This window comes from Phocoena phocoena, chromosome 3 (genome assembly GCF_963924675.1).
Source record: "Phocoena phocoena chromosome 3, mPhoPho1.1, whole genome shotgun sequence".
Classification (NCBI taxonomy): domain Eukaryota; kingdom Metazoa; phylum Chordata; class Mammalia; order Artiodactyla; family Phocoenidae; genus Phocoena; species Phocoena phocoena.
Window position 1 is genome coordinate 60,682,729 of NC_089221.1, and position 24,462 is coordinate 60,707,190.

Below are 24,462 nucleotides of genomic sequence, written 5' to 3' on the forward strand. Positions count from 1 at the left end.
GTTTTGTGCTTCCAAATTACGAAGGAGGGACAGCCATACAATAGACAGTCCCATTCTAAAAGCCAGAAATTAGAAAGAAGAAAGGGGGTGATGGACCCCAAGCGAGTCTAAAAAGTAGCAGGGCAAATTCTGATTTTAAGCCTCCAGAATAATCCACTTGGTGGTCTGTCCTTTGGGCTCACCAGGCTGGTGGCCCTGCCTTCCAGACCCACAGGAACCCAGGAAGAGATAGCCTTGCCCTTTAAGGAGGAGCCGGTCTGGGCCTGTGGTGGGAGTGGCAGCCCTCTCAATCTCTGAATCTCCTTCGGGGTCATTCTTCCCTTATCCTGATGGATAACACGGCCAGAAAGCTCTGTTGTCCCATCCCCTAGAATCCCAGAGGTCTGACAGCCTTCCTTCACTGTTGCCCTGTCTTTGTCCCCTTTAGTCTAAATGAGCATAACCCCAAGGAAGAGTTGCTCACCGCAACTAGAGAAAGCCCACGCACAGCAACGGAGACCCAGTGCAGCCAAAAATAAACAAATAAGAATAAATACATAAATGTATTAAAAAAAAAGAGAGAGAGAATAGGCTTGTGGTTCCCAAGGTAGACGGGTGTGGGGGAGGGATGGATTGGGAGTTTGGGATTAGCAGATGCAAACTATTACATACCGAATGAATAAACCACAAGGTCCTACTGTATAGCACAGGATATTCAATATCCTGTGATAAACCATAATGGAAAAGAATATGAAAAAGAATATGTATATGTATAACCGAATCACTTTGCTGCATAGCAGAAATTCACATTGTAAATCATTTGTGCTTCAATAAAATTTTTTTTCAAAAAGCCCCTCAAATTCCAATTTTTAACTCTCACGACTCAAACAGAAGAAGGCAGTCTCACAGCCTAGTGTAAAATAAAAGTGGTAACAGGACACTCCAGGCTTCTTCCAGAGGAGGAGTAAAGGCCGCATGGTTTGGAGATGCAGACGCTTTCACTCTTCAGTGTAAGGTCAGAGCATAGTACATTCGCTGTCAAAGTGGAGTAAACGTCCCAGGGTTCCATTTATTCCCTTGGAAGTCCCTCTTTGTCAGTCACCTACCTCACAACTGTAAGTGACAGACAGCCTCGGCTGCGTCTTGCGGGTGCTGTTGTAACTGGGTGCTGGGTATGGGAAGCTTAGAGTCTGTCTAAATGGGGTCACCTCCTCGAGAGGTAAATATCTGACTGGTGCCTGGAGTTAGGAAGAATTATGAAGAGCATATATTTAAGCAACAGTGTAGTCTGTGAAGTAATTAACAAATTTTTTTCAAAATTTCTTTCAAAATAATTTTCAAAAGTTAATCAGACATATTACAGATTGGGCTACAAAGTTTGCAGGCATTCTTATATCCATAAATGCCTCAGGCCGTTCCACTTATTTCTATTTTCCTTATCCTATGTTTAAGAAACATAGAGGAAGAAGGGTTAAAATAATGCATTAAATATCATTTTCTAAGAAACAACTCACCAAAGAGATTCTTGGAAAAATTTGTTTAAAGAGAAGGGAGGGACTTCCCTGGTGTCGCAGTGGTTAGGAATCTGCCTGCCAATGCAGGGGACATGGGTTCCACCCCTGGTCCGGGAAGATCCCACATGCCACGGAGCAACTAAGTCCATGTGCCACAACTACTGAGCCTGCGCTCTAGAGCCCATGTGCCACAACTACTGAGCCCACATGCCACACCTACTGAAGCCCGCGCACCTAGAGCCCTTACTCCGCAGCAAGAGAAGCCACCGCAATGAGAAGCCCGCGCATCGCAATGAAGAGTAGCCCCTGCTCGCTGCAACTAGAGAAAGCCTGCATGCAGCAAGGAAGACCCAATGCAGCCAAAAATAAATAAATAAATTTATTTTTTAAAATAGATAGATAAAAAAAGAAGGCAACCATGTGAGTGACACCTGGGTACCAGCTGTCTGCTAGGTTCCATACTGGTGGTGTTTCATTTAATCCTCCATAACTCCTGAACTAGTGGCATCCTAACATCAGTGAGAATATGAGACTTACTGCTTAAGAAACTGAGGGACTTTGCCTGATTCACCACGTGGAACCAGGTCTGGAAAGTACTTGATGCTCAAAAAATATTAATTGGATTAATTAATCTGTCAAGGTTACACATCTGGTGAGCGAATAGCCCAGATTCAAACTTGGGGACATGCTAATAATAATTGTGGTTAATGTTTGCCAGGCTCTTACTATGTGCCGGGCACAGTGCTAAATATATTATACAGATTCTCATTTACTCCTTACAAAAGCCTTCCAAAGGTAGATAGTTTAAGTATCCTTATTTTACAGAGAAATCACTGGTATTATGCTAGAACTAGGATCTGAACTCAGAAAGTGTGAGCCCAAATGCCATGATTTTAGTCACCAAATTGTACTGCTTTTATCAGTTACCTGTCATTTCATCATATGAAATATTACCAAGTGATTTGGGAAAAAGGAGTTCCATGGTCAAAAAATATTGGGGGGAAACATTGCATCAAAAAGTAAACTTGGTTCCTGACTTCAGGAATTCTCTGAGCTTTCAGGACGCTAATGCAACATATGAACCCTCAAGAGAAGACATAGAATGCAACATTTTCTAAGTTCATTTGGCCCCCTTTCCCACCAGGACAGTATTAGCATCTCACTGAGCCAGTATTCTGTGTAACACAGTTCATGAATTGCTTGCCAAACTCGACAGAGGGTTGCTGTCTCTCCTAAAGAGGAGAATGAGAAAGACGTCCTCAAAAGCCTGCTCCGTGCCTGTTAGGTTTTGGAGTCATATATTGCTTCTTTTCATGGTATTGTAAGTCTGTGTTTTAAAGAAAATAATTAGCATTATTTTAATATTTCACATCATTTTCTTATAGTGAACCAAATAAATTTTATATGAGAGAAGGATGGGGGCCCATGGATGCCTGCCTCAGTTGTGCAATATGTGTTTTTCGACATCCCTGTTCCCCTGAGCTAATTAGGCTGACAGAATCGTGGTGACAGTTTTTTTGGTTTTTTAATTGAATATAGTTGATTTACAGTGTTTTAGGTGTATAGCAAAGTGATCCAGTTTTTTAATATGTGTGTGTGTATACTTTTTCAGATTCTTTTCCATTATAGACTACAAGACATTGAATGTAGTTCCCCGTGCTATACAGTAGGTCCTTGTTGTTTATTTTCTGTATAGCAGCATGTATCTGTTAATCCCAAATTCCTAATTTATTCCCTCCCCTCCTCGTTGTGACAGTTTTGCCTCAGCCTCCAGTGAATGGAAAGGTTTACCATAAGAACTGAACCTAACCCTGACTTCTGACATTTTACTTCTTATTGGCACAAAAGGTGACCACTTACGCTGTACACGTAAAAATATCTGGTCATTTTTATCCTTTTGTAAAATATTTCATATGCTGATTTTCAAAATGTTTCAGGAGAGAAATTGACTTGTAGTACTTGAAAGTTCACGGATTAGGGCACTACATTAAAACAGGGTTTGTGCAGAAAAAAACACACTTTCTGTTTCTAGGCCAGCAGCTCTACTTTGGGGACATTGATTTCATACAGTGCTGTATGATAGAGACCAAGATTTATAGTTGGAGATTTCCTGAATAACAACTCAGATAGCAAATGCCTCAGTGAAACAACTTTCCTGTGCTCTGCAAAGCAAAAAGGAGCACAACAGAATGGATGGTTTGTCTCCAGATTTCTGTGAGGTGGTATTTTGGCTTTTGGTTTGGTTTGGTTTTGTTTGTTTGTTTTCGGTTCTCTTGCAAGACAAAATGACATTAATTATTTTTCTTTTTGGCCTTAACCTAAAATTGGAAAATTTTTACCTTTCTCTCCCCTTCATCCTTCTCCCAGTATCCTCCCATGCCACACACCCCTCCTTCTCCCGGTCTCACTTGGAACGGACCTGGTACTTTTCCACACAGAGCTACTTAACGAAATCCATCTCAACTCAAAAAACAAAAAACAAAAAAACAAATTTGAAGGCAGTCTGCTTGAATGATAGAAAGGAAATTCCTTTTACCTCCATTTTGTTGTTGCCTGGTAAGTGATTCAGATTTTCCTTCTGCAGAGAGAAGAGAACGCAAGCAATACTAATACAAAAGAGCCCCACTTCCTGCCCCCCCACCCCGCCCCCCGAAAGGAAAATAAGGTTCTGCGACAGCCTTGAAGATGCTCATAAGGAATAGCTTCACCTCTGGTTTGGGATGAGATATTCACATATTGGTGTTGAGGTTCAGTATGAGCAACCAATGGAAGGAACAGGGAAGAAGCAGTAAATGCGAGGGCAGCAGGAGGAGACACAGGCCAATTCTGGTTTTCTGTGGGTTTTCAGGTCAAATTGAAGACAGTTTTTTTAACCAATGGTGCTGAGACAACTGGATGTCCACATTCAAAAGAATGAATTTGAGGGCTTCCCTGGTGGCACAGTGGTTGAGAGTCCGCCTGCCGATGCCGGGGACACGGGTTCGTGCCCCGGTCCGGGAAGATCCCACATGCCGCGGAGCGGCTGGGCCCGTGAGCCATGGCCGCTGAGCCTGCGCGTCCGGAGCCTGTGCTCCGCAACGGGAGAGGCCACAACAGTGAGAGGCCGCGTACCACACACACACAAAAAAGAATGCATTTGGACCCTTACCTCTCACCAGTACAAAAAATTAACTCAAAATGGGTAAAAGATATAATAAATATAAGAGTTAAAACTATGAGGCTCTTAGAAGAAAACGTAGGTATTTGTGACCTTCAGTTAAGCAGTGGTTTCTTAAATATGACATCAGAGTACAAGCAAAAAAAGAATAGATAAATGGGGGACTTCCCTGGTGGTCCAGTGGTTAAGACTTCACCTTCCAATGCAGGGGGTGCAGGTTCAATCCCTGGTTGGGGAGTTAAGATCCCACATGCCTTGCAGCCAAAAAACCAAAACATAAAACAGAAACAATATTGTAACAAATTCAATAAAGACTTTAAGAAAAAAAGAATAAATGGGACTTCATCAAAATTACAACCTTTTTGTGCTTCAAAAGACACCATCAAGAAAGCAAAAAGACAACCCACAGAATGAAGAAATATATTTAGATCATGTACCTGATAAGGGATTTGTATACCAAATATATAAAGAACTCTTATAACTCAATTATTTAAAAAAAAAACCCAGCTAAAACATGGGCAATGGATTTGAAACGACGTTTCTCTAAATAAGATATGCAAATGGGCAATAAGCACATAAAAAGATACTCAATATCATTAGCCATCAGAGAAATGAAAATCAAAACCATAATGAGATGCCACTTTTGTATCTACTTAGGACGGCTATAATCAGAAAGACAGCTGAGTGTTGGCAAGGAGCTGGGGAAATTAGAATCCTCACACAGCGCTGATGGGAATGTAAAATGTTGCAGCTGCTTTGGAAAAGTCTGGAAGTTCCAAAAAAGATTAAACATAGAGTTACCTTATGACCCAGCAATTCTACTCCTAGGTATATACACAAGAAAAAGCAGAACATATGTCCTTGCAAAAACTTACACACTAATGTTTACAGCAGCATTATTCATAGTAGCCAAATAGTGGAAAAAACCCAAATGTCCCTAAACTGATAAACAAAATATGATATATATCCATACAGCAGAATATTATTCAGCAATGAAAAGGAATGCAGCACTAGTATATCCTACACAATAGATGAACCTTGAAAACATTATGGTAAGTGAAAGAAGCTAGTCACAGATGGCCATGTATTTTATGGTTCCATTTACATGAAATGTCCAGAATAAGTAGATGTATAAACAGAGAGTAGATTAGTGGGTTGGAAAATTGGGAGTAAACGGGGAATATTGTAAATGAGTTATAGGGCTTCTTTTCAGAGTGATGAAGACGTTCTAAAATTGTTAAGTGATGGTCTCACAACCCTGTGACTATGCTAAAAGTCACTGCATTATACATCTTAAAAGGGTGTATGGTGTGTGAATTCTCTCTCAATAAAGCTGTTATTAAACACAACAAAATCACATAATTAGCGTCGTACAGAATTCCATTTATAATTTTAGACTCTCGGACTAAAACTCAGCCCAGAGTTTTAAGTGACCTGTTCCAGGGCATCCAGCTAGTGATTGGAAATCCAGACTTCTGAACATCAGGCCAGTTGTTTTCTGTATTGTGATTGCGACAGGAAGTTTGACCCCAACAGACCATAAAAATCACACTTAATGAATTCTATTGGTTTGACTGGGTACCACTAGCTTTGTAACAGATAAGCCACTGAGGCTGAGGTTGGCAGTAGAAATTTAATTCTTTTTCAGGTAAGATTCAGTAGCTTAAGGCGAGGATGAGGGGGTACAGGAGGCTCTTTACCACGCAGATAACCCAGGTCCCTGGGTTCCTCAGGGACCCAGGCTGATGGGAAATCTTCCATCTTCTTTCAAGGTTGCCCTGAGCTTTAGCATCCTGCTAGCAGACGGGGGGAGGGGAGAGTGGAGGCTTTCGAAACATAGGTCCAAAGGATATTCAGTCCACGTGATGACTGGGTACTAGTTTAGAAGCTTGCATATCATGGCCCCTGCTTCCCTGTGAGGTAGTTTTTTTTTTTTTTTTTTTTTGTGAGGTAGTTTAATACCCTGAGAGCAGTGTTAGGGAGCCAGCCTAGCTGGTTATGCTGGAGCAGAGTTTACTGACTGTTCCAGAAGAATGGTCTTGCTATCATCATTCAATCTTTATTGATCATATACTGACTAATAATTGATAAGTTTCCAAGCTGTATATTATGAGGAGACTCTTAGAGATCCTGCCTTGTCTTGCCAGAGTTCTCGAGGAGGTGACCCCATTTAGACAGACTCTAAGCTTCCCATACCCAGCACCCAGTTACAACAGCACCCGCAAGACACAGCCGAGGCTGTCTGTCACTTACAGTTGTGAGGTAGGTGACTGACAAAGAGGGACTTCCAAGGGAATAAATGGAACCCTAGGACGTTTACTCCACTTTGACAGCGAATGTACTATGCTCTGACCTTACACTGAAGAGTGAAAGCGTCTGCATCTCCAAACCATGCGGCCTTTACTCCTCCTCTGGAAGTAGCCTGGAGTGTCCTGTTACCACTTTTATTTTACACTAGGCGGTGAGACTGCCTTCTTCTGTTTGAGTCGTGAGAGTTAAAAATTGGAATTTGAGGGGCTTTTTGAAAAAAAATTTTATTGAAGCACAAATGATTTACAATGTGAATTTCTGCTATGCAGCAAAGTGATTCGGTTATACATATACATATTCTTTTTCATATTCTTTTCCATTATGGTTTATCACAGGATATTGAATATCCTGTGCTATACAGTAGGACCTTGTGGTTTATTCATTCGGTATGTAATAGTTTGCATCTGCTAATCCCAAACTCCCAATCCATCCCTCCCCCACACCCGTCTACCTTGGGAACCACAAGCCTATTCTCTCTCTCTTTTTTTTAAATACATTTATGTATTTATTCTTATTTGTTTATTTTTGGCTGCACTGGGTCTCCGTTGCTGTGCGTGGGCTTTCTCTAGTTGCGGTGAGCAGGGGCTACTCTTCCTTGCGCCGCGCGGGCTTCTCATTGCTGTGTCTGCTCTTGTTGCAAAGCACGGGCTCTAGGCACGCGGGCTTCAGTAGTTGGGGCACACAGGCTCAGTAGTTGTGGCTCACGGGCTGTAGAGCGCAGGCTCAGTAATTGTGGCGCACAGGCTTAGTTGCTCCACGGCATCACAAGCCTATTCTCTATATCTATGAGTCTGTTTCTGTTTTGTAGATAAGTTCATTTGTGTCATAGTTTAGATTCCACATATAAGTGATATCATATGGTATTTGTTTTTCTGACTTACTTCAATTTAGTAAAAATTATAATCTCTAGGTCCACCCTTGTTGTTGCAAATGGCATTATTTCATTTTTTATGGCCGAGTAATATTCCATTGTATATATGTAGCACATATTCTTTATCTGATCATCTGTCGATGGACATTTAGGTTGCTTCCATGTCTTGGCTGTTGTAAATAGTGCTGTTATGAATATAGGGGTATATGTATCTTTTTGAATTAAAGTTTTTTCCGGATATATACCCAGAAGTGGGATTGCTGGATGATATGGCAACTCTATTTTTAGTTTTTTGAGGAACCTCCGTACTGTTTTCCATAGCGGCTGCACCAATTTACATTTCAACCCACAGTGTAGGAGGGTTCCTAGAGGAGCTTTTTGATGTCTTTCAATTAGTAGCTCTATGGCCTTGGCTTTTCTGGGCCTCAGATTAGCATCTGCAAGTGGTGATCCTAATAGCACCTTTCCTTATGGGGTGGGCTCGAGGATTAAATGATAATCCCTGTCAAGTATTAAATCCAGGTTCTAGAATAAAATAGTGCTAATAAACACTAGTTACCATTGATGGTAATAGCATTTTCTTTTGACTTTCAAGGTAGTGAAACATTGATGCCTAATGTTGCAAAAATGCTGCATTTACAAGTCATTGGCAGTGTCCTAAAAGATGTTATGATGTAACTGTGATGCTTGGAAAACGTTTTTCTTAAGCAGTCAGAATCTTTCATTTAATAACAATCTGTTGGGTACCCAATATCTGTAAATACATTTCCAGGATAAAGGGATTATGAAAAGGAAGAAGAGATGGCTTTTGCCTTTGAGTACTTCATGATGTTATATGCATTAGCAATGGCTACATTTTCAATAGGCTATAGTTAATCTAAGTTTTTAGAATAGTGTTTTCAGCCAACTACACATATATTCTAACACAGACAAAAATTAAGGTGATTATCCTTTTAAAAAGTAAGACCAAGTCTAAAATATCACACTTCAGAGTTGTTTTTATTTTAACTTCCTGCCCCTTGGTCCCAAATGTCAATTTACCTCCCCCACTCCTACTACAAATTGTCAATTTACCTCTCTGCCACCCTTCATACATCTACCCCCGATTACGGGATTATTATAAAGCAGTTATATACTGTTGTGTTAGAAACAATTTTGTACATTTTTTCAAGATAATTATTTGAAAACAGGTTTGTTTTAATGTGAAGTAGCATAATGCTGTAATTTGTAGTTTATTTAGATTAGAAACTTGGTCTAGTGCAGTGGCTTTTAACTTGGCCAGATTTTTTTCAAAAAGGCAATGTTGTTACTGATTTCTTACATTTTTAAAAATTCATCAAGGCTTTGGTACTCTTACGTTCATTTGAAGCCCTTGTTTGTTATGTGAAAGCAAACTTGTCATCTCTTTTTATCAGTTCCTTGTTCTCCCAGTTTCCCCAGTCCCCCTAGGATGTTAGACCTGGGAGAGACCTTAACATCCCATCCTTCTCATCTCCTGCCCCTTTAGCAGAGGAGAAAAACGAGACCCAGAGAGGTTAGGGGGCTTGCCTGGGGTCACACAGTGGATGTGGGGCTGAGTCCTCCCTCCACACGGGGCCCCTCTCCCTGGCTGGGAATATTCTCTTTCCTTTGACCCCCTCCTGCACTTTCTAAGCTGTCACCAAGTCTTGTTACCGTTTCCTTGAAATGCCTCTTGTTTTCCTTCCTTCCCATTTCTTCCTGTCTCATCCAGTCCCTCCACTCCTCACAATGGGAAAGGCTGACAGAGCGCTTTATCTTTGGGGCATCCATCATACAAGATTACTTTTCTCTAATTACCACTGTCAGCCTGTCACTCCTCTGCTGCGAAGTTGCCAAGAGCTCCCTGCTTCCTGTGGCAACAAACGTCATCACTTCTCTTAACGCCAGTTCCCTCAGAACCTCACTTCACTATGTGTGCTCAGCTTTATTCCTTTCTTCCCATGAACCCCAAAGGCCCAGAGTCTTCTCTGGGTTTGCTCCGTGAATCAGCCATGTTTCCTTTATGGCTTTAGTATGTCCTGTTCCCCAGCTCCTAAGCGCTTCCCCTGCCTTTCCAAAGACTCCCCTTTTCTAGGCCAAATCCAGATCCCACCACCTTCTCATTGTTTTCCCTGTTACTCCAGCGATAATCCAATGATCCCCTTTATTCCCCAACTTTTTCTTCTTATGCACTAACATGTAGCATTGGTCAGCATAGCCTCTCTTACATGGCTCTCTGGTTTTTCCCCACGATTGTGTTGCCGTCTCAATTATAATTAATGCTCTTAGAAGGCAGGGCTTATGTTTATGCTTTTCTCATATACTCCACGTTTTACATTGCCTAAATAAGTGGTCAGTAAATACTCCTTGCTTATTAGGGACTCTTTGAGCTTTTCAAAGATGTTGGCCAGAGCTGCAAGCAATTGAGACATTTTACAGCGTTCACTGCTTGGATCACGATCAGTTGTTAATACTGCAGAACAGCCCTCTCCCGACTGCCAGGTGTTGATGGGATCGGCGCTGTCGTTGTTAATGATCTTCTGCGGGGACTGGCTATATAGGTGTGGAGCTCACACTCATAGTTGGTGATTGGGCGGTGGGTTCGTGGCAGGGAGGTGAGAGCGTACACCCCTGCCTCTTGGGTCTTACAGTAGGGAAGAGTTCTTCAAGAATGGATAGGAAGCGCATTATTCTCTGAGCTCCACAGATTCTCAGCACACCAGTGTGAAATGGGAACTGGCCTGGCTCCCCTCCCACTGTGTGTTTTTGAGCCAGTAGTGACCTTGGTGCTCTCTTTTCTACAATACTGGCACAATGTCCTAAGATTTAATCTCATCTTTTTCAAAATCCAGTAAATACCTTCCCCAAAAAAGGTAAGCATGCTGTAATAAGTTCCTGGTATTGGAAAAAGGAATGTGTCCTATTTAAAGAAGACAGCGTCTGCTTTCTGAATTTCACTGTCCCTTTTCCACGCTTCCTACCTTTCCTGGTAGTCATTTCCAGACTGAGGCAACTGCAAATTTTACTGTACCTGGGACTACACTCTCCCCACAGCATAACCCCTACAAGAATGTCCTCCACTGAGGGCTCATAAACTTGGAACTGTTTTTTTCTGTAATGTCAGCAAGACTCATTCCACCCATACAAATATGCTTTGGCCTTTTTCCTCTTTGGCACAAAAGAGAATTGGCAGAGACTCTGATAAAAGTGAAGTCGACAAGCTCTGGCTTGGAAGTGAGTTCAGTGCCTCTGGGCTTGTCATCCCCCTTGTTCCTGTGTGTTCTGAATTCTTGTCCCACCCAGAAAGTTCTCTCTTCCCATCTGTGACACCTAAAGATGTTTCACATCCCGCTCCCTTTGTTAATGTCTCCATCACAGGTAGTAAGATACTGCATCTCTTCAGTTACAGAAAGTTACTTGAACTGGAGTCACCTTAAGGTTTTTTTAATCCCTTTAGGTGGATGGAAGTCTGCTTAGTTGAAGAATTGCCACCAACCACTGAACTGGAAGAAGGGCTCCGGAACGGAGTTTACCTTGCAAAGTTAGCCAAGTTCTTTGCCCCCAAAATGGTATCGGAGAAAAAGATCTATGATGTGGAACAAACACGTTACAAGGTAACTGAGATCTAATTGGTCTGGCCTCCAGCTCAAAGTGGAAGTTCAGTCTTTCCCTTCCTTTCCTTTCTTTTAGTGTTTCTATAAGGATTTGGTGGGAGATGGGTTGTGGGGAAAGGGGATGTCCTTGGTCTTTTAAGCCTGTAAATAATCATTCCTGAGGCAGCAGCAATTTTAAAAGCAAAGCATTTGTCTATTTCTGGTCTGAGGCCTAGAGATCTCTGCTTTATGGGGCTTCCTAGCTCCCACCCCCATTATTCCTTCATGGAGGTCATTTTATTAGTGCCAGTGGGGGGCCCTCTACCCCTCCTTTTTTCACCATCAACACAGTTTATTACTCCCCTTGTTCTCATCAAGGAATAAAGTACCCAACTGGGACTTGAACTTGTGGCCCTGAAGAGTTAGGCCCAAGGTGATTTTAAAAAAAAACTCTGATATTGAATAGTCAGGAACTCCTTTCCTTTTGGTGTTTAAAACAAATTAAGACTACCCTTTTTATATGCAACTAGTTTTAAGAATTATTTCGTGGCTAATTTGGGAAGGCATATGGGTGAGAAAACCAAACCAAAATAAATACCAACCTTGTATTAATAAAAAAAATTCTGATATTTTTCAGATACATGTTTAAGTATTTTCAGGTAAAATGATACATCTATCATTTGCTTCAAAATAACTGGGAGGAGGTTGGACAGATGATTCAAGACTGGCCATGAGTTCATAGTTGTTGAGATTAGATGAGGCATGCAAATGAGTTTATTACACTATTCTGTCCAATTTTTATGTTTGAAATTTTCCATTAAAAAGCAAAGGAGGAAAAAGTAAACACCAGCCTGAAAGACCCCTTCATTATATGTGTCTTCAAAAGGGAATTTTAAAATTTGTGCTGTTGGGGCTTCCCTGGTGGTGCAATGGTTGGGAGTCCGCCTGCCGATGCAGGGGACACGGGTTCGTGCCCCGGTCCGGGAAGATCCCACATGCCACGGAGCGGCTGGGCCCGTGAGCCATGGCCGCTGAGCCTGCGCGTCCGGAGCCTGTGCTCCGCAACGGGAGAGGCCACAACAGTGAGAGGCCCACGTACTGCAAAAAAAAAAAAAAATGTGTGCTATTCCCTCCTGGAACATGTGATCCGTTCTCCACTTTGGGTCAGGGTTTCTAAAGCTTCTTTGAAACTTGATTCTTTATTTTCTTAATATATTGTATTTGGTTTTTTATATCAGTATTTTTTATCTGCAGATTTTCAAGTATCCTTAAAAGTTATTTCTCTTAAAATTTCAAGGGTAACATTAAGTATAGTTGAAAATGGAATGCTTTTCCATTTATTGCATGCCACACTACCCTTCAGTTGTTATTGAGACAAAGTTTATTTTTTAAATGTGTATATTGAATTCAGAGCAAATGTTTGAGTAATGGTTTATGCTAACAGTAGACAAGATGAATTGACATCTTTTTTGACAACTCTCTTTTCATCATCTAGCCCAAAAGGGAATTGAGCAAAAGTTTCTGCCTTGAATAACGTTATGAATAAAAGTGTTTGCATATCTTAAAATAAGTTTGAGTTTATTAAGTCATGTGTTTATTAACTCTAGATGTTTCTCCCTAGAGTAAGTTTTCGGCCTTTTGTAAGACTTAAGTGAAACAAATGACTTAGCCAGCCAAAATTAAAGTTTGTTTTTTGAGGAATACTTTAAAAGTTCAGAAAAGCACGGTAAAAAATAATTTGTATCCCCCTTGTCACAAAATAAATGAACATTTATCCACATTTTAGAGCACGATTTTTGTTTTATTTTCATTACTGTAATGGTAGTTACCAAGATCTAGGCCTATTAGTACTAACAGCCTTGTAGATTTTTTTTTTTTTTTTTTGCTGTACGCGGGCCTCTCACTGCTGTGGCCTCTCCCGTTGCGGAGCACAGGCTCCGGACGCGCAGGCTCAGCGGCCATGGCTCACGGGCCTAGCCGCTCCGTGGCATGTGGGATCTTCCTGGACCGGGGCACGAACCCATGTCCCCTGCATCAGCAGGTGGACTCTCAACCACTGCGCCACCAGGGAAGCCCCAGCCATGTAGATTTGATGATAGAGTTAAAGTGTAGTTGGCTCCAGGCCTCCCTGGAAAGAGATTGTGGGTATGTTGATGTGTGGATAGTGAGAATCAGGCCAGAAAGACAGACCTTTAGTGAAGGTGAGACTCAGAGCAGCGGGTGGGCTGATTCTTCCCTCTCCTGGCACATTATACACCTTGAATATAGGTGTCTCTTCCCAGTTCAGCTGTGGACCCCCTCATGGCAACTTAAACAGGTACTGTTTCCTCCTGGCATCAGAGATCCTGTTATTTGAATAGTAGCAGCTTCTCTTTGGGATGGGGACAGGGAAGTGATTCCAATTTCTTGTTAAAGAATAAAATACCTGTGGCGCCTAAGCAGATGATGACATCCCTGAGCAAAACATCGTGACAGAGGGAAGTGTTCTATGTTGCTGTCACCCGTGCCGTCAGGCCTCCACTGGGGTGCACAGAAGAAAGGATGCTAGGAGAGGCATGGAAAGAAGAGAGGTGGTGGATGGAGGGTGGTAGATGCCAGCTGTGATGTGGGAGAAACATGGGACAAATGGAAACTACCCCTCTGTTAATTCACTGGAGAAAAGAGGCTTTTCTAAAAAAAAAAAAAAAAAAAGAGGCTTTTCTTTTTCTCCTTTTATTAAATCCTTGAAAGTGTCCTTGAATGGAAATTGTCAGTGATTTGCCATGTAATCATAAATTTTTATTTTAAGGCCATTTCATTTTGTCTACAGAAATGAAAGGAGACCGGTACTAGTGGACAGGAGACTTAGCTTCCCGTTCATGTGTTCTTCAGGTCTAAAGCCCGTCACGCACGTGGTCCTTTCTAAGGAGCACTAAATCACGGGACTGCGACAGAGACGTTGAAACACAAGGGAACACTTGCTAACCTAGGCCTGTCTCTTGACGTGCCATCTGGAAACCATGAGTTCGGTGAGCCTGGGTGCTCACTGCAGGGTCTGCCTGGACTGCAGCCATAAAATATGACCCACCTGTTGGGCAGGGTGTCGCCGATGCAAAAGCTCTGTCCCGAATCGCAAGGCCTCAGTTGTGACACTGATGATGGCTTTGAGCTAAGTAGATGGGAGCTTTCATGCTGCCCCATCCTCTTTGTCTGCCAGCTTATGTACAGCCTTGGCCCCTCATTAACTTAGGTTTAGAAAGATATGCTAGGTATTAGAGTTAAAGCTTCCAGTGATGAGTATTCTTTCCCTGACCATTCCCACCACCCCCCTTCCAGGTCTGAGTTGCATAATCATGCCATGCACACAAGGACACACCACGGAGTACTGTCATGAAGGCAAGAACTGTGTGTGTCTCCTCTGTCATATCCTCAGCGAATGGTGCAGGTTCTGGCCCATAGGGTGTGCTAGGGAAATAGCTGTTGGGTGAAGGAACGAATGACAGTAGTTCGTAGTAAGCCAGAGTACTCCGTTTCTTGTCTTCTATGCTTTATTCAGTACTTTATTCAATATTTACTGAAACTCTTCCTCTAAGTGTGATGCTCAAACTTCCTGTGGGACCCCCTGATGGGTGTGTGTAAAAACGTCAACTTTTGGGCCCCATCCCAGACTACTGAGTCAGGCAGAATCTTAGCCAGGGACCCAGGAAGCTGCATTCTTAATAATCACGCCAGGCAGTTTTTTTCTTAGAGTCTACAAAGGTTTGACTATAGGCAGACACACATTAATATAATACATTTTAATAAAGTTATACAGAAAGCAGATAAAATTGTCCTAAGATAGAAATACATAAAGGATAGGACTCAATTATCCATACAGTACTTATTAGTACCTACCATGTGGCAGCCACTGCTCCAGGCACCAATGGCAGAGTGGGCAGCAGGGCAGACATGATTTCATGGTCAGCTGGAGAGAGAGACTGTGAGTAAAATAGACAGTCGTGAATTGTGATAAGTGTATGAAGGAAGAAATGAAAGCCAGAATTATTGACAGATGGCCATGGGCTTCTCTGAGGAGACATTTACTCTGAGGCTGGAAGAATGAGAGGAAACTCATCCGTGTGGAGAGTTAAGCATAGGGAATGGGGAGGATGGTCCAGAGAGAAGGGACCCATTTGTGAGAAGCTCAAGGAAGAAAAGAGCTTGGCCAAGTTGAGTGGCTGAAAGGCTACGGTGAGGGACAGTGGTGAGAAATGAGACCAGGAGGGAAGCAGAGAGAGATTACTCAGTGACACATGGAGGACCTAAGTACAACGAGTGACTTCAACCTAAGTACAGGGGGAAGCTGTTTCAGTGTTGGCAGAGACATCATGGTACAGTATGTGCTTTAGAAAGATTTCTCTGCTGCTATTTGGAGAACACATTGGAGGGAGGGTGGACGTGCAGGCAGAGTGCATGAGGGGATTACTCAGTCCAGGTGACAGGTGACAGTGGCCTGCAGAGACAAGAAGTGAGTGGATTCAAGAGGGAAAACAAAGGGCGAATCTGGAAAGGGGCTGGAAATGGGTGGAGGGCAGTGAAGAGAAGATGGCTGGGTAGATGGTAGGAGCCAACCAAGAATAGTGTGGTCAGTTCTAAAGGGGGTTGGGCTGGTAAAGAAGCCAGGAAGGTTTCCATGGTGGGGCTTGAAGGATGAATGTTCCCAAGCCAACTAGGATGACCAAGAGAAAGAGGAGGAGGTAGGAGGGGCATTCCTTGGAGAGGATTCAGTCTAATAAGGCTCAAAGCCAAAGAACACTATCACTCTGGACAGTGCACTGACAGTTGCAGACGTACAATAAACACGCATTGAACATTTAGGAGGGCCTTAGATAGGGAAAGCATGTACATAGTGGTCAGTAGTATGAGCTGTAGAACCAAAACACCTCAGAATCTGGCTTTGCCACTAACTGTGCCTCTGTGAGCTTCAGTTTCCTCCAATGTAAAGTGGGAAAACAGTAACAATATCAGCCTTGTTGAGAAATTGTGAAGAACAAATGTGATCTATGCAAGGCCCAGTGCCTGCCTGACAGAGGTAAGCACACTGTAAGTGTTACACTGTAACTGTTACAGGTGTTTGTCCTGAGGCTCTGTGAGCAGTAAATTGACCAGAATATTTGGACTTGAAGTCAGGGAATTCTGCAAGCCAGTCTTGACCCAGAGCTCAACAAGTTAGGTCAACTCGAGTGTCTTAAATACTTAGGGCATCAGTTGACTCATCTATAAAATGAGCACATTAGAATAATTACTGGTTTTAAACTACCTCATCGTTCTAAAATGCTTTGATCCTAATATGTAAGAAGTTACCATCCAAGGAAGACTTACATAATACCTCATCTATTCAATTTAAACTGCAGTAATCTTTTTCGCTGGTGCTGTAGTAGCTCAGCAGTAGAAAATCAGCATATACTCTCTAGTCTAATACCTGAAAGAAATTAGGTAGATGTTCAGTAACAGCCCTTGGCCAAGTTACGACTATAGACATACCACCTAGCCTAATATATTAATATTACTGTAGGACTGGTGAAAAAATAGACAAGCTATAAATGGTTATAGCAGACTAAGATTATTTTGAGCCTGTTTGGAAGATTGTTTTTGTTCTAATTGAAGTAAACGTGGTAGATTGAAGATGTTAATGCAGTTCGCTCACTGAAGCTTACTTCTTAAATAGGCAGGCATGGACCATAGGGTTCTGAGGTCAGCATTCCTGAGGTGTTTAAGGCGGACACAGGATTTAAAATCTATCACTCATTTACCATAGAAATATGACTCTGATAACCACCCTTTCCTTCAGTGCCTCTCACATGAAGCGCTAAACCTTTTTCTGGCCTTACAGGTGAATAAAAGTTTCAAGCCCAGTCTTATAATTACAATAACTAACATTTATTGCATTTTAGGTGTACCTTGCAACTAAGTGTTATATGTATAAATCTCATTAAATCCTCAACCCAGAGAAGCATACCATTCCCTATTGTAGCCAAGGAACCAAGGTTCAAAGAGATTTGTAACTTTCCTGAGGTTACCTAGCTAATGAAACCACTAAATGGATGGGATGTTTTTGTTATATAATTTGGATTGTTGAAGGCTACCAGCCAAAGACTCTCAGAAACCAACATAAAATTATATTTATTTAAATATGATGTGCCAAGAAAAAATGCATACCCACGGAGCTGTAAGGAAGGGAAAATAGCTCAGTGGAGATCTGAGCTTGTACTGAGTGATTCTAATAAGGATTTAGGGAAGCGCAAGGATCGTTGCGGTGTTGCCAGGAAGCGTAATCAGTTTGGTATCTTGGTAATTTTTATCTAGGAGGTGAGAATATTGAACAGGAACCAGATTGACACCAGACAAGAAATAAGTCGCCTGTCTTAGTTGGAAGAGGGTGATGTTTAGTTACTTTGTGGTGTTGAGGTCCTCTGCCCTGACGTGATTGAGGATTATCTCCGCTTTGTCCCTCCACGGTCGCAGAGTGGCCGTGTCTGAGAAGTGTTTGTATTCTGCAACAGTTGATGCGGAGTTACCCTCAGACACTACCACCTGGCTGTGAACTGTCTGCGGGCTCTCTCTCTCTTTATTCTTTTTTTTTTTTTTTGCGGTACGCGGGCCTCTCACTGCCGCGGCCTCTCCCACCGCGGAGCACAGGCTCCGGACGCGCAGGCCCAGCGGCCATGGCCCACGGGCCCAGCCGCTCCGCGGCATGCGGGATCCCCCCAGACCAGGGCACGAACCCGTGTCCCCTGCATCAGCAGGCGGACTCCCAACCACTGCGCCACCAGGGAAGCCCTCTCTCTCTTTATTCTTTAACATCCTTCCTCTCTTTCCATACACTTCCCCCTCCCTCTAGTTATTTCATGGTAATTAGCTAATCTCTTCCCTGTGAAGAATAATCCCCTGGTCATTATGTCCTGCCCTCTTCCCTAGGGAGTGTTAGCACAGGAAAGGTTTTAAGATCCACAGAGACCTAGTCTTGAATCCCAGCTCAGCCCCTTAAGAGCTGTTTGACTTTAGACAAGTCGCTTCATCTTTTTGGCCTAGATTTCCTCATCTCTAAAAAATGAGAGTGATAACTACCTTGCAGAGTGTTTTGAAGATCAGAGATAATTTATGTAAAGTGCTTGACACACACAGTCCAATCTTAATAAATAGTGGCCACTGGGCTTCCCTGGTGGCGCAGTCATTGAGAGTCCGCCTGCCGATGCAGGGGGACACGGGTTCGTGCCCTGGTCTGGGAAGATCCCACGTGCCGCGGAGCGGCTGGGCCTGTGAGCCGTGGCCGCTGAGCCTGTGCATCCGGAGCCTGTGCTCCGCAACGGGAGAGGCCACAGCAGCGAGAGGCCCGCGTACCGCAAAAAAAAAAAAAAAAAAAAAAAAATAGTGGCCACTATCAAAAGCACGTAAATATTTGTCAAATGTTAATTAGCTTATACTTCCTAATTCCTTACAGCAACAAAAATGCTTTCCAACTATTAGATTGTAAAAGGTCACATAAGATGACCCTTTTTCCCTTCACAAAAGGGAAGAGCTAGACTTTCTGAATGTGATGATCTACCACTGGGTGTTAGTTATGATGAAACTTGGCTGTAGTTACTTCTTATTTTATTTGAAATGAAAATAAAATACATAACATTACGGTACACATTTAACTAATGAAATATATAAGATCATTTTAAAGCTCACAATGGTTCATTGCCTGATAAAACTTCATGAAATAGCAACAAGAATACTTTATTTATGGAGAAAATAATGGCTGGCTGATTAGGACCGTTAGGAATGGAAAACATAGCCTATTTTTATTATATGGGTAGAAAAAGGTCTTGTAAAATATTTCCAGTGAAAGTTTACTTCTTGTACAAGGCCAAGATTACAATTAGATTATAGAAGGAATAAATACTAAAATTAGCTCTGAATCGTGGGGTGCTTTTTGTTTTCATCTTTGTATTTTTCTACATTTTTCAGGTTTTTTACAGAAATCGTACTACATTCGTGATCAGAAAAAATGGTTTGGCAGAGCCAGAAACCACCAAAAAAAAGGCATTTGGTCTTCTAAAAATCCTTTTTTTTCTTGAAGTTACAGTCCTCTCAGCTGTGGTTGCCACAGTCTTGACATGGGGTGTGTGTGTGTGTGTGTGTGTGTGTGTGCGCGCACGTGCGTACATGCTCATGTATGTGCACGTGTGTCTCATAAAACATCCTAAGGCGTGCTAGACAGAAAATGGTCTTTGAGATTCTAGTTCAGAATTACCTCAAACGTGTGAATTCTGGGAACTGGGACGGTCCATCCCAAATGGTTGCAGTGTTGCTGAGATAGTGTCATCTCCTTTATTGGATCTCTGGTTGTTTTATATGAGCGTTCATGACACGATTCTAGGAGAAAGACAATTGAAAGCATCCTGCTAATGAAAAAAGTTATTACTTTTTTGACTCACTGTTTGTGCGTTCCCTTCTTTCCACTCCCCCTCCCCCAACCATCACCCATCCTCACGTTAGAAGTCGGGCCTTCATTTTCGACACACGGATAACACCGTCCAGTGGTTAAGAGCGATGGAGTCTATTGGTCTACCCAAGGTAAGCCTGAACTGGGAAAACAAAAGGAGTAATGCAAACACCTCACTGTGGAAAGAAATTTAGCAGACTGGGGTACGTTAATGCAGCAAATGTCCTTATTGCATCAGAAATGAGAAATGTGAGAAAAAAAATTTTAAAAAATTAAAAAAAAAAAAGAAATGTGAGAACTAACAGAAATATGGAAAGGCCTATAAAAAGTAACATATGGCAAGAACTCAGACTGAGAGCAGCCAGGTGAAAGTGTGTATAAATTAAACAAGGTATAAAGCAGAAACTGACACACCATCGTAAAGCAATTATACTCTAATAAAGATGTTAAAAAAGAAAAAAAACCCACTTAATATAAAAATAAATTAATTAAAAATATATATATATTAGGACTTCCCTGGTGGCGCAGTGGTTGAGAGTCCACCTGCCGATGCAGGGGACACGGGTTCGCGCCCCGGTCCGGGAAGATCCCACATGCCGCGGAGCGGCTGGGCCCGTGAGCCATGGCCTCTGAGCCTGCGCGTCCAGAGCCTGTGCTCCGCAACGGGAGAGGCCACAACAGGGAGAGGCCCGCGTACTGCAAAAAAAAAAAAAGAAAGAAAGAAAGAAAAAAATAAATTAAACAAGGTCGGAGCAGGCTTTGGCTGGTAGAGAGTTGATTTAGAAGAGCCACCTCCCTTTTTTGTGTTGCTTTTTATACTTAAGATTCTAAGTCTCATTGTATCCGTATATATTGTATCACTATAAATCATCATTATAAATTTATTTCGATAAAGTATTATTATAAATCGTAGTATCACTTTAAATTTTACTGGCTAGGGGGTTAGAGGTCTTACTCTTGAAATAGATCTCCCAAATAAAACTCATTCAGCAAATATTCAGAACTTGTTAAATTCAAAGAGCAGGCACCCTTACACCTGTGAGATATATAGACAAGTGGAGGAAATGAAGAAATAATTACATGTGATAGAAATTGTAGAGCTATTTCTTAAACTTCTTATTTTGAAATAATTTTAGAATCACAGGAAGTTGCAAAAATAGTACATCTTTGTGTAGACTTCATTCAGCTTCCCCTAATGGTGACATCTCATAACTAGTACAGAATTAAATTGACATTGGTGTATTAATATTAACTAGACTCCAGACTTTATTCAGTGTTCACCACTTTTATATGCATTCATTTGTGTGTGTGTGTGTGTTTGTAGTTCTATGCATGAATAGATTTGTGTGACCGCCACCACAATCAAGATGCCGATACTGCAGAGAGGTTGGACATTATATATAGCATCCCTTCCCCAGCCCTGTCTCCTGGCAGCCACTAATCTATTCTCTATCTCTATAGTTTTGTCATTTTGAGAATGTTATAGAAATGGAACCATACAGTAGGTAACCTTTTGAGATTGACTTTTTTCACTAAGCATAATTCACTTGAGATCCATCAGGTTTCTATATGTACCAATAGTTCCCTTTTTTGAATTGCTTAATATGTACAGCTATTTTAAAGAAATGATTTAAGAGTGATCCAGCAAGGGTATCGGCTACTGACTTATTTAGACCTATGTTGTTGTTCTTATTAGTAATCCAGGTTTGCAATTAAAAACACACTCCACAACGAAAACAAAGGACTCCTTCATGTAAATTATGAATGCCTTTTTTAAAATACATTTGTGCTAATACCTGTTTTAACTCAGCTCCTTTTTTCTTGCAATAGTCAATGTTGATCTATTTTATTTTGCCTTTTTTTAATCAAACTACTTTCCCTTCTAAAATGTTGAAAACATTGAATAGTGTTCCTTTCTGGGCAATAGTTATAATAGAGAGTTCATATTTATTTCTCAACTGCAATTTAGTAAGTACTAACAGGGTGTTGAGTGGTAAACAGATTAATAACGACAGACATTGAAATGCAGTTTTTCTGTATGAGGCAGCATATGTTAAATTAGGATAATTTCATTATGATTTAAACCTTCTCAAATTGTGTGTATGTTGGACCACATTTATTTTGACTTTAAGCCAAACAAGTGATCCATGTAACAGATTCTATTTTAACCCTGATGTTTATTATGAAGTCAGTGATACATTACATTGCAGGAAATGAGAGGCCAGCAGTATACTGAATTGACTTTGATATATTAATTAATTCCTTCATTTATCAATATGAACTGCCTACCCTGTGCTCAGTGTCATGTTACACATTGGAGTTACAATGTTGAAGAAAACGTTTCAGTAAACTATAAATTGATCCCATCTTCTTCTATAAATTGAAGAAGAAGACATATTCATGATGATTTTCCAGGAGAAATATCAGTGTAAAAGGTTCTTGTTTAAAGAAGAGAGGGAGAGTTATAGTGGTCCTCTGCTTACATAGTAGAATTTTAAACCTAGTCATATTCTTCTGAATTGGGAATCCTCTTCTCATTGATACTTTAACAGCAAAAGTATTAAAGGAAAGTTGGAAAGACCTTTGAAATTTCATAAGCTACAGATATTTCTGTAAGCACTCAGTGACTGTACATTTGTAGCTCAAGAAGCTTTGCTTTTCTCTTTTCTTAGCTTTTTTCAACGTCCAGTAGAAAATTTTGCTTGAGTGTCAAGTACTACCATATGGTACATGATTTAATTTTAGTTTTTATGTCAAATTTTATAAAATATTTACTGAAAGCAAGTAATGCCAACCAGCTTATCTTAATCTCAGAAGCTTCAATCCTAATTACTCATTTTTGGTGCCCCATTCTGAAATCTGTTTCTTATTAGGCTTTTAGTTTCAAGCTCAAGAAGAGTATAAAGGTGTATTAAAAGTTTTAGTGTTCAGACTTTTCAGTCTACTAACTCCGTACATAGATGGTTATCCAAAAGAAGCAATCAGGTGCTCAGAAAATGCAGGGATATTTATTGTAGTGACTTATAATAGGGACAAAATTGGGGGTAAAAAATTGTTCAGCCCTGGAGAACTGGTTATAATTATGGTTCAAAAATATCAAAGAATCATATGCATCTATTTAGAAATAATGTTCTTACAGAGTAATGAAAGGAATGTGAAACAGTCATGTTCTATTAAGTGTTAAATAGGTTTGTAATACACGCAGTTTGGTTTTTAAACACTCACATACATAAACATAAAAAATCAGAGACATACAGAAAAAAGACTGGAAGAAAATATACCAAAATGCTAATAGTGGGGTTATAGGTATTTTTGGAGGTGGGGTTATAGGTATTTTCCTTTCATACTTTATCTACTTTCCAGATTTTATTCAGTGAAAATGGATACTTTTTTTTTCTGCTTAAAGTAATACATGCGTACGTGTGCATTGTATGTGTGTACACGCATATTTACAGAACTGTGTAGCCAAGTTCTTAACAACGTAATAAAATGCTTTCAAGAGGACACCCTTCTCTGGGCAGTCACAAGAGTGACTCTGATACAGAAAGCAAAGCCTACGTGGGCTCATGCCTTGTGCAATGAAACTGCTACCCAGCCCTGTGGACAAAGCCTTCTTGGAGTGGCTGACTGTGAATCCCCCACTCTCCTGAGCCACTAGGAGGCGCTATCAGGCAGGGGACCAGATGCAGTGATTGGTCCGCATGAAGAACAAGATGAGGCACAACTGGAGTTTCCTCTTCATTTAAATAAATATAGAACAGCAAGGACAATCAGAGTAGGGTCATTTGAGAGAGTTAAAATAATTGCGAAAATAATAAACACGTTTTCCCCTTTTGTTTTCCAGATATTTTACCCAGAAACAACAGATGTCTATGACCGGAAAAACATACCAAGAATGATATATTGCATTCACGCACTGAGGTGGGAAAAAAAATACATTTGAAGTCTAGGAAGTAAATTTAAATAAAACCACAATTTCAGTTTTGAAAGAGAGCTCTTTTTTTTTATTTCAAGTTTTTTTAATAATCTGAACTTCTTTTTAAATTGAGTTCTAAATTTGCTGGTATAAAATTAAGGTAATTGTCACATAAAAACAATACTTGAACTTGAAAAATATTTTTCTGTTTTTTTAATCCATTTCAAAACAGAAAACCAGAAAATGAATGAAAGACCTGTGAGTATAATAAGGAGAAAATTTTAATTGAAATTTCTAGGAATCTGATAATAATGTGCTACCATATTCTTCAGTTACGATCTACTTTACAAATATAGCCAAAATGCATCAAATGAACAGCTTTAATAGTCATACATTTGGTTTTCATACTCTTAAAATCATTAGCTTGGCTCAATTCTTAGCATAGATTAATAAAAATCACTATGAAAAAGTCTTTTGAACTTTCGTTCACTGGAACTTGTACTGTAAGGGTAAAGAAGAAACTTAGAAGTTGCTTTAAATTAGTCAAATCGCGATACATTCATTATTTTAAAGCAATTGTTTGATATCTTAATTTTTTTAAATATTGAAATTCTACCAGTCACAGATTGTTTCTTACCTTATTGGCCTGGGAGCAATGTGATTTTTAGATGGT

At 40.9% G+C, this 24,462-nt stretch overlaps 1 protein-coding gene across 1 annotated transcript in view; it reads left to right on the forward strand.

Annotated features, from left to right (window-relative positions):
- Positions 1-24,462, forward strand: part of IQGAP2 (IQ motif containing GTPase activating protein 2) — a 239,231-nt gene that overhangs the window by 86,205 nt on the left and 128,564 nt on the right. The window contains exons 2-4 of the mRNA XM_065874499.1: positions 11,289-11,445; positions 19,927-20,004; positions 23,718-23,794. Coding sequence (XP_065730571.1) covers positions 11,289-11,445; positions 19,927-20,004; positions 23,718-23,794 — 312 coding nt within the window. The remainder of the gene's footprint in view (positions 1-11,288; positions 11,446-19,926; positions 20,005-23,717; positions 23,795-24,462) is intronic.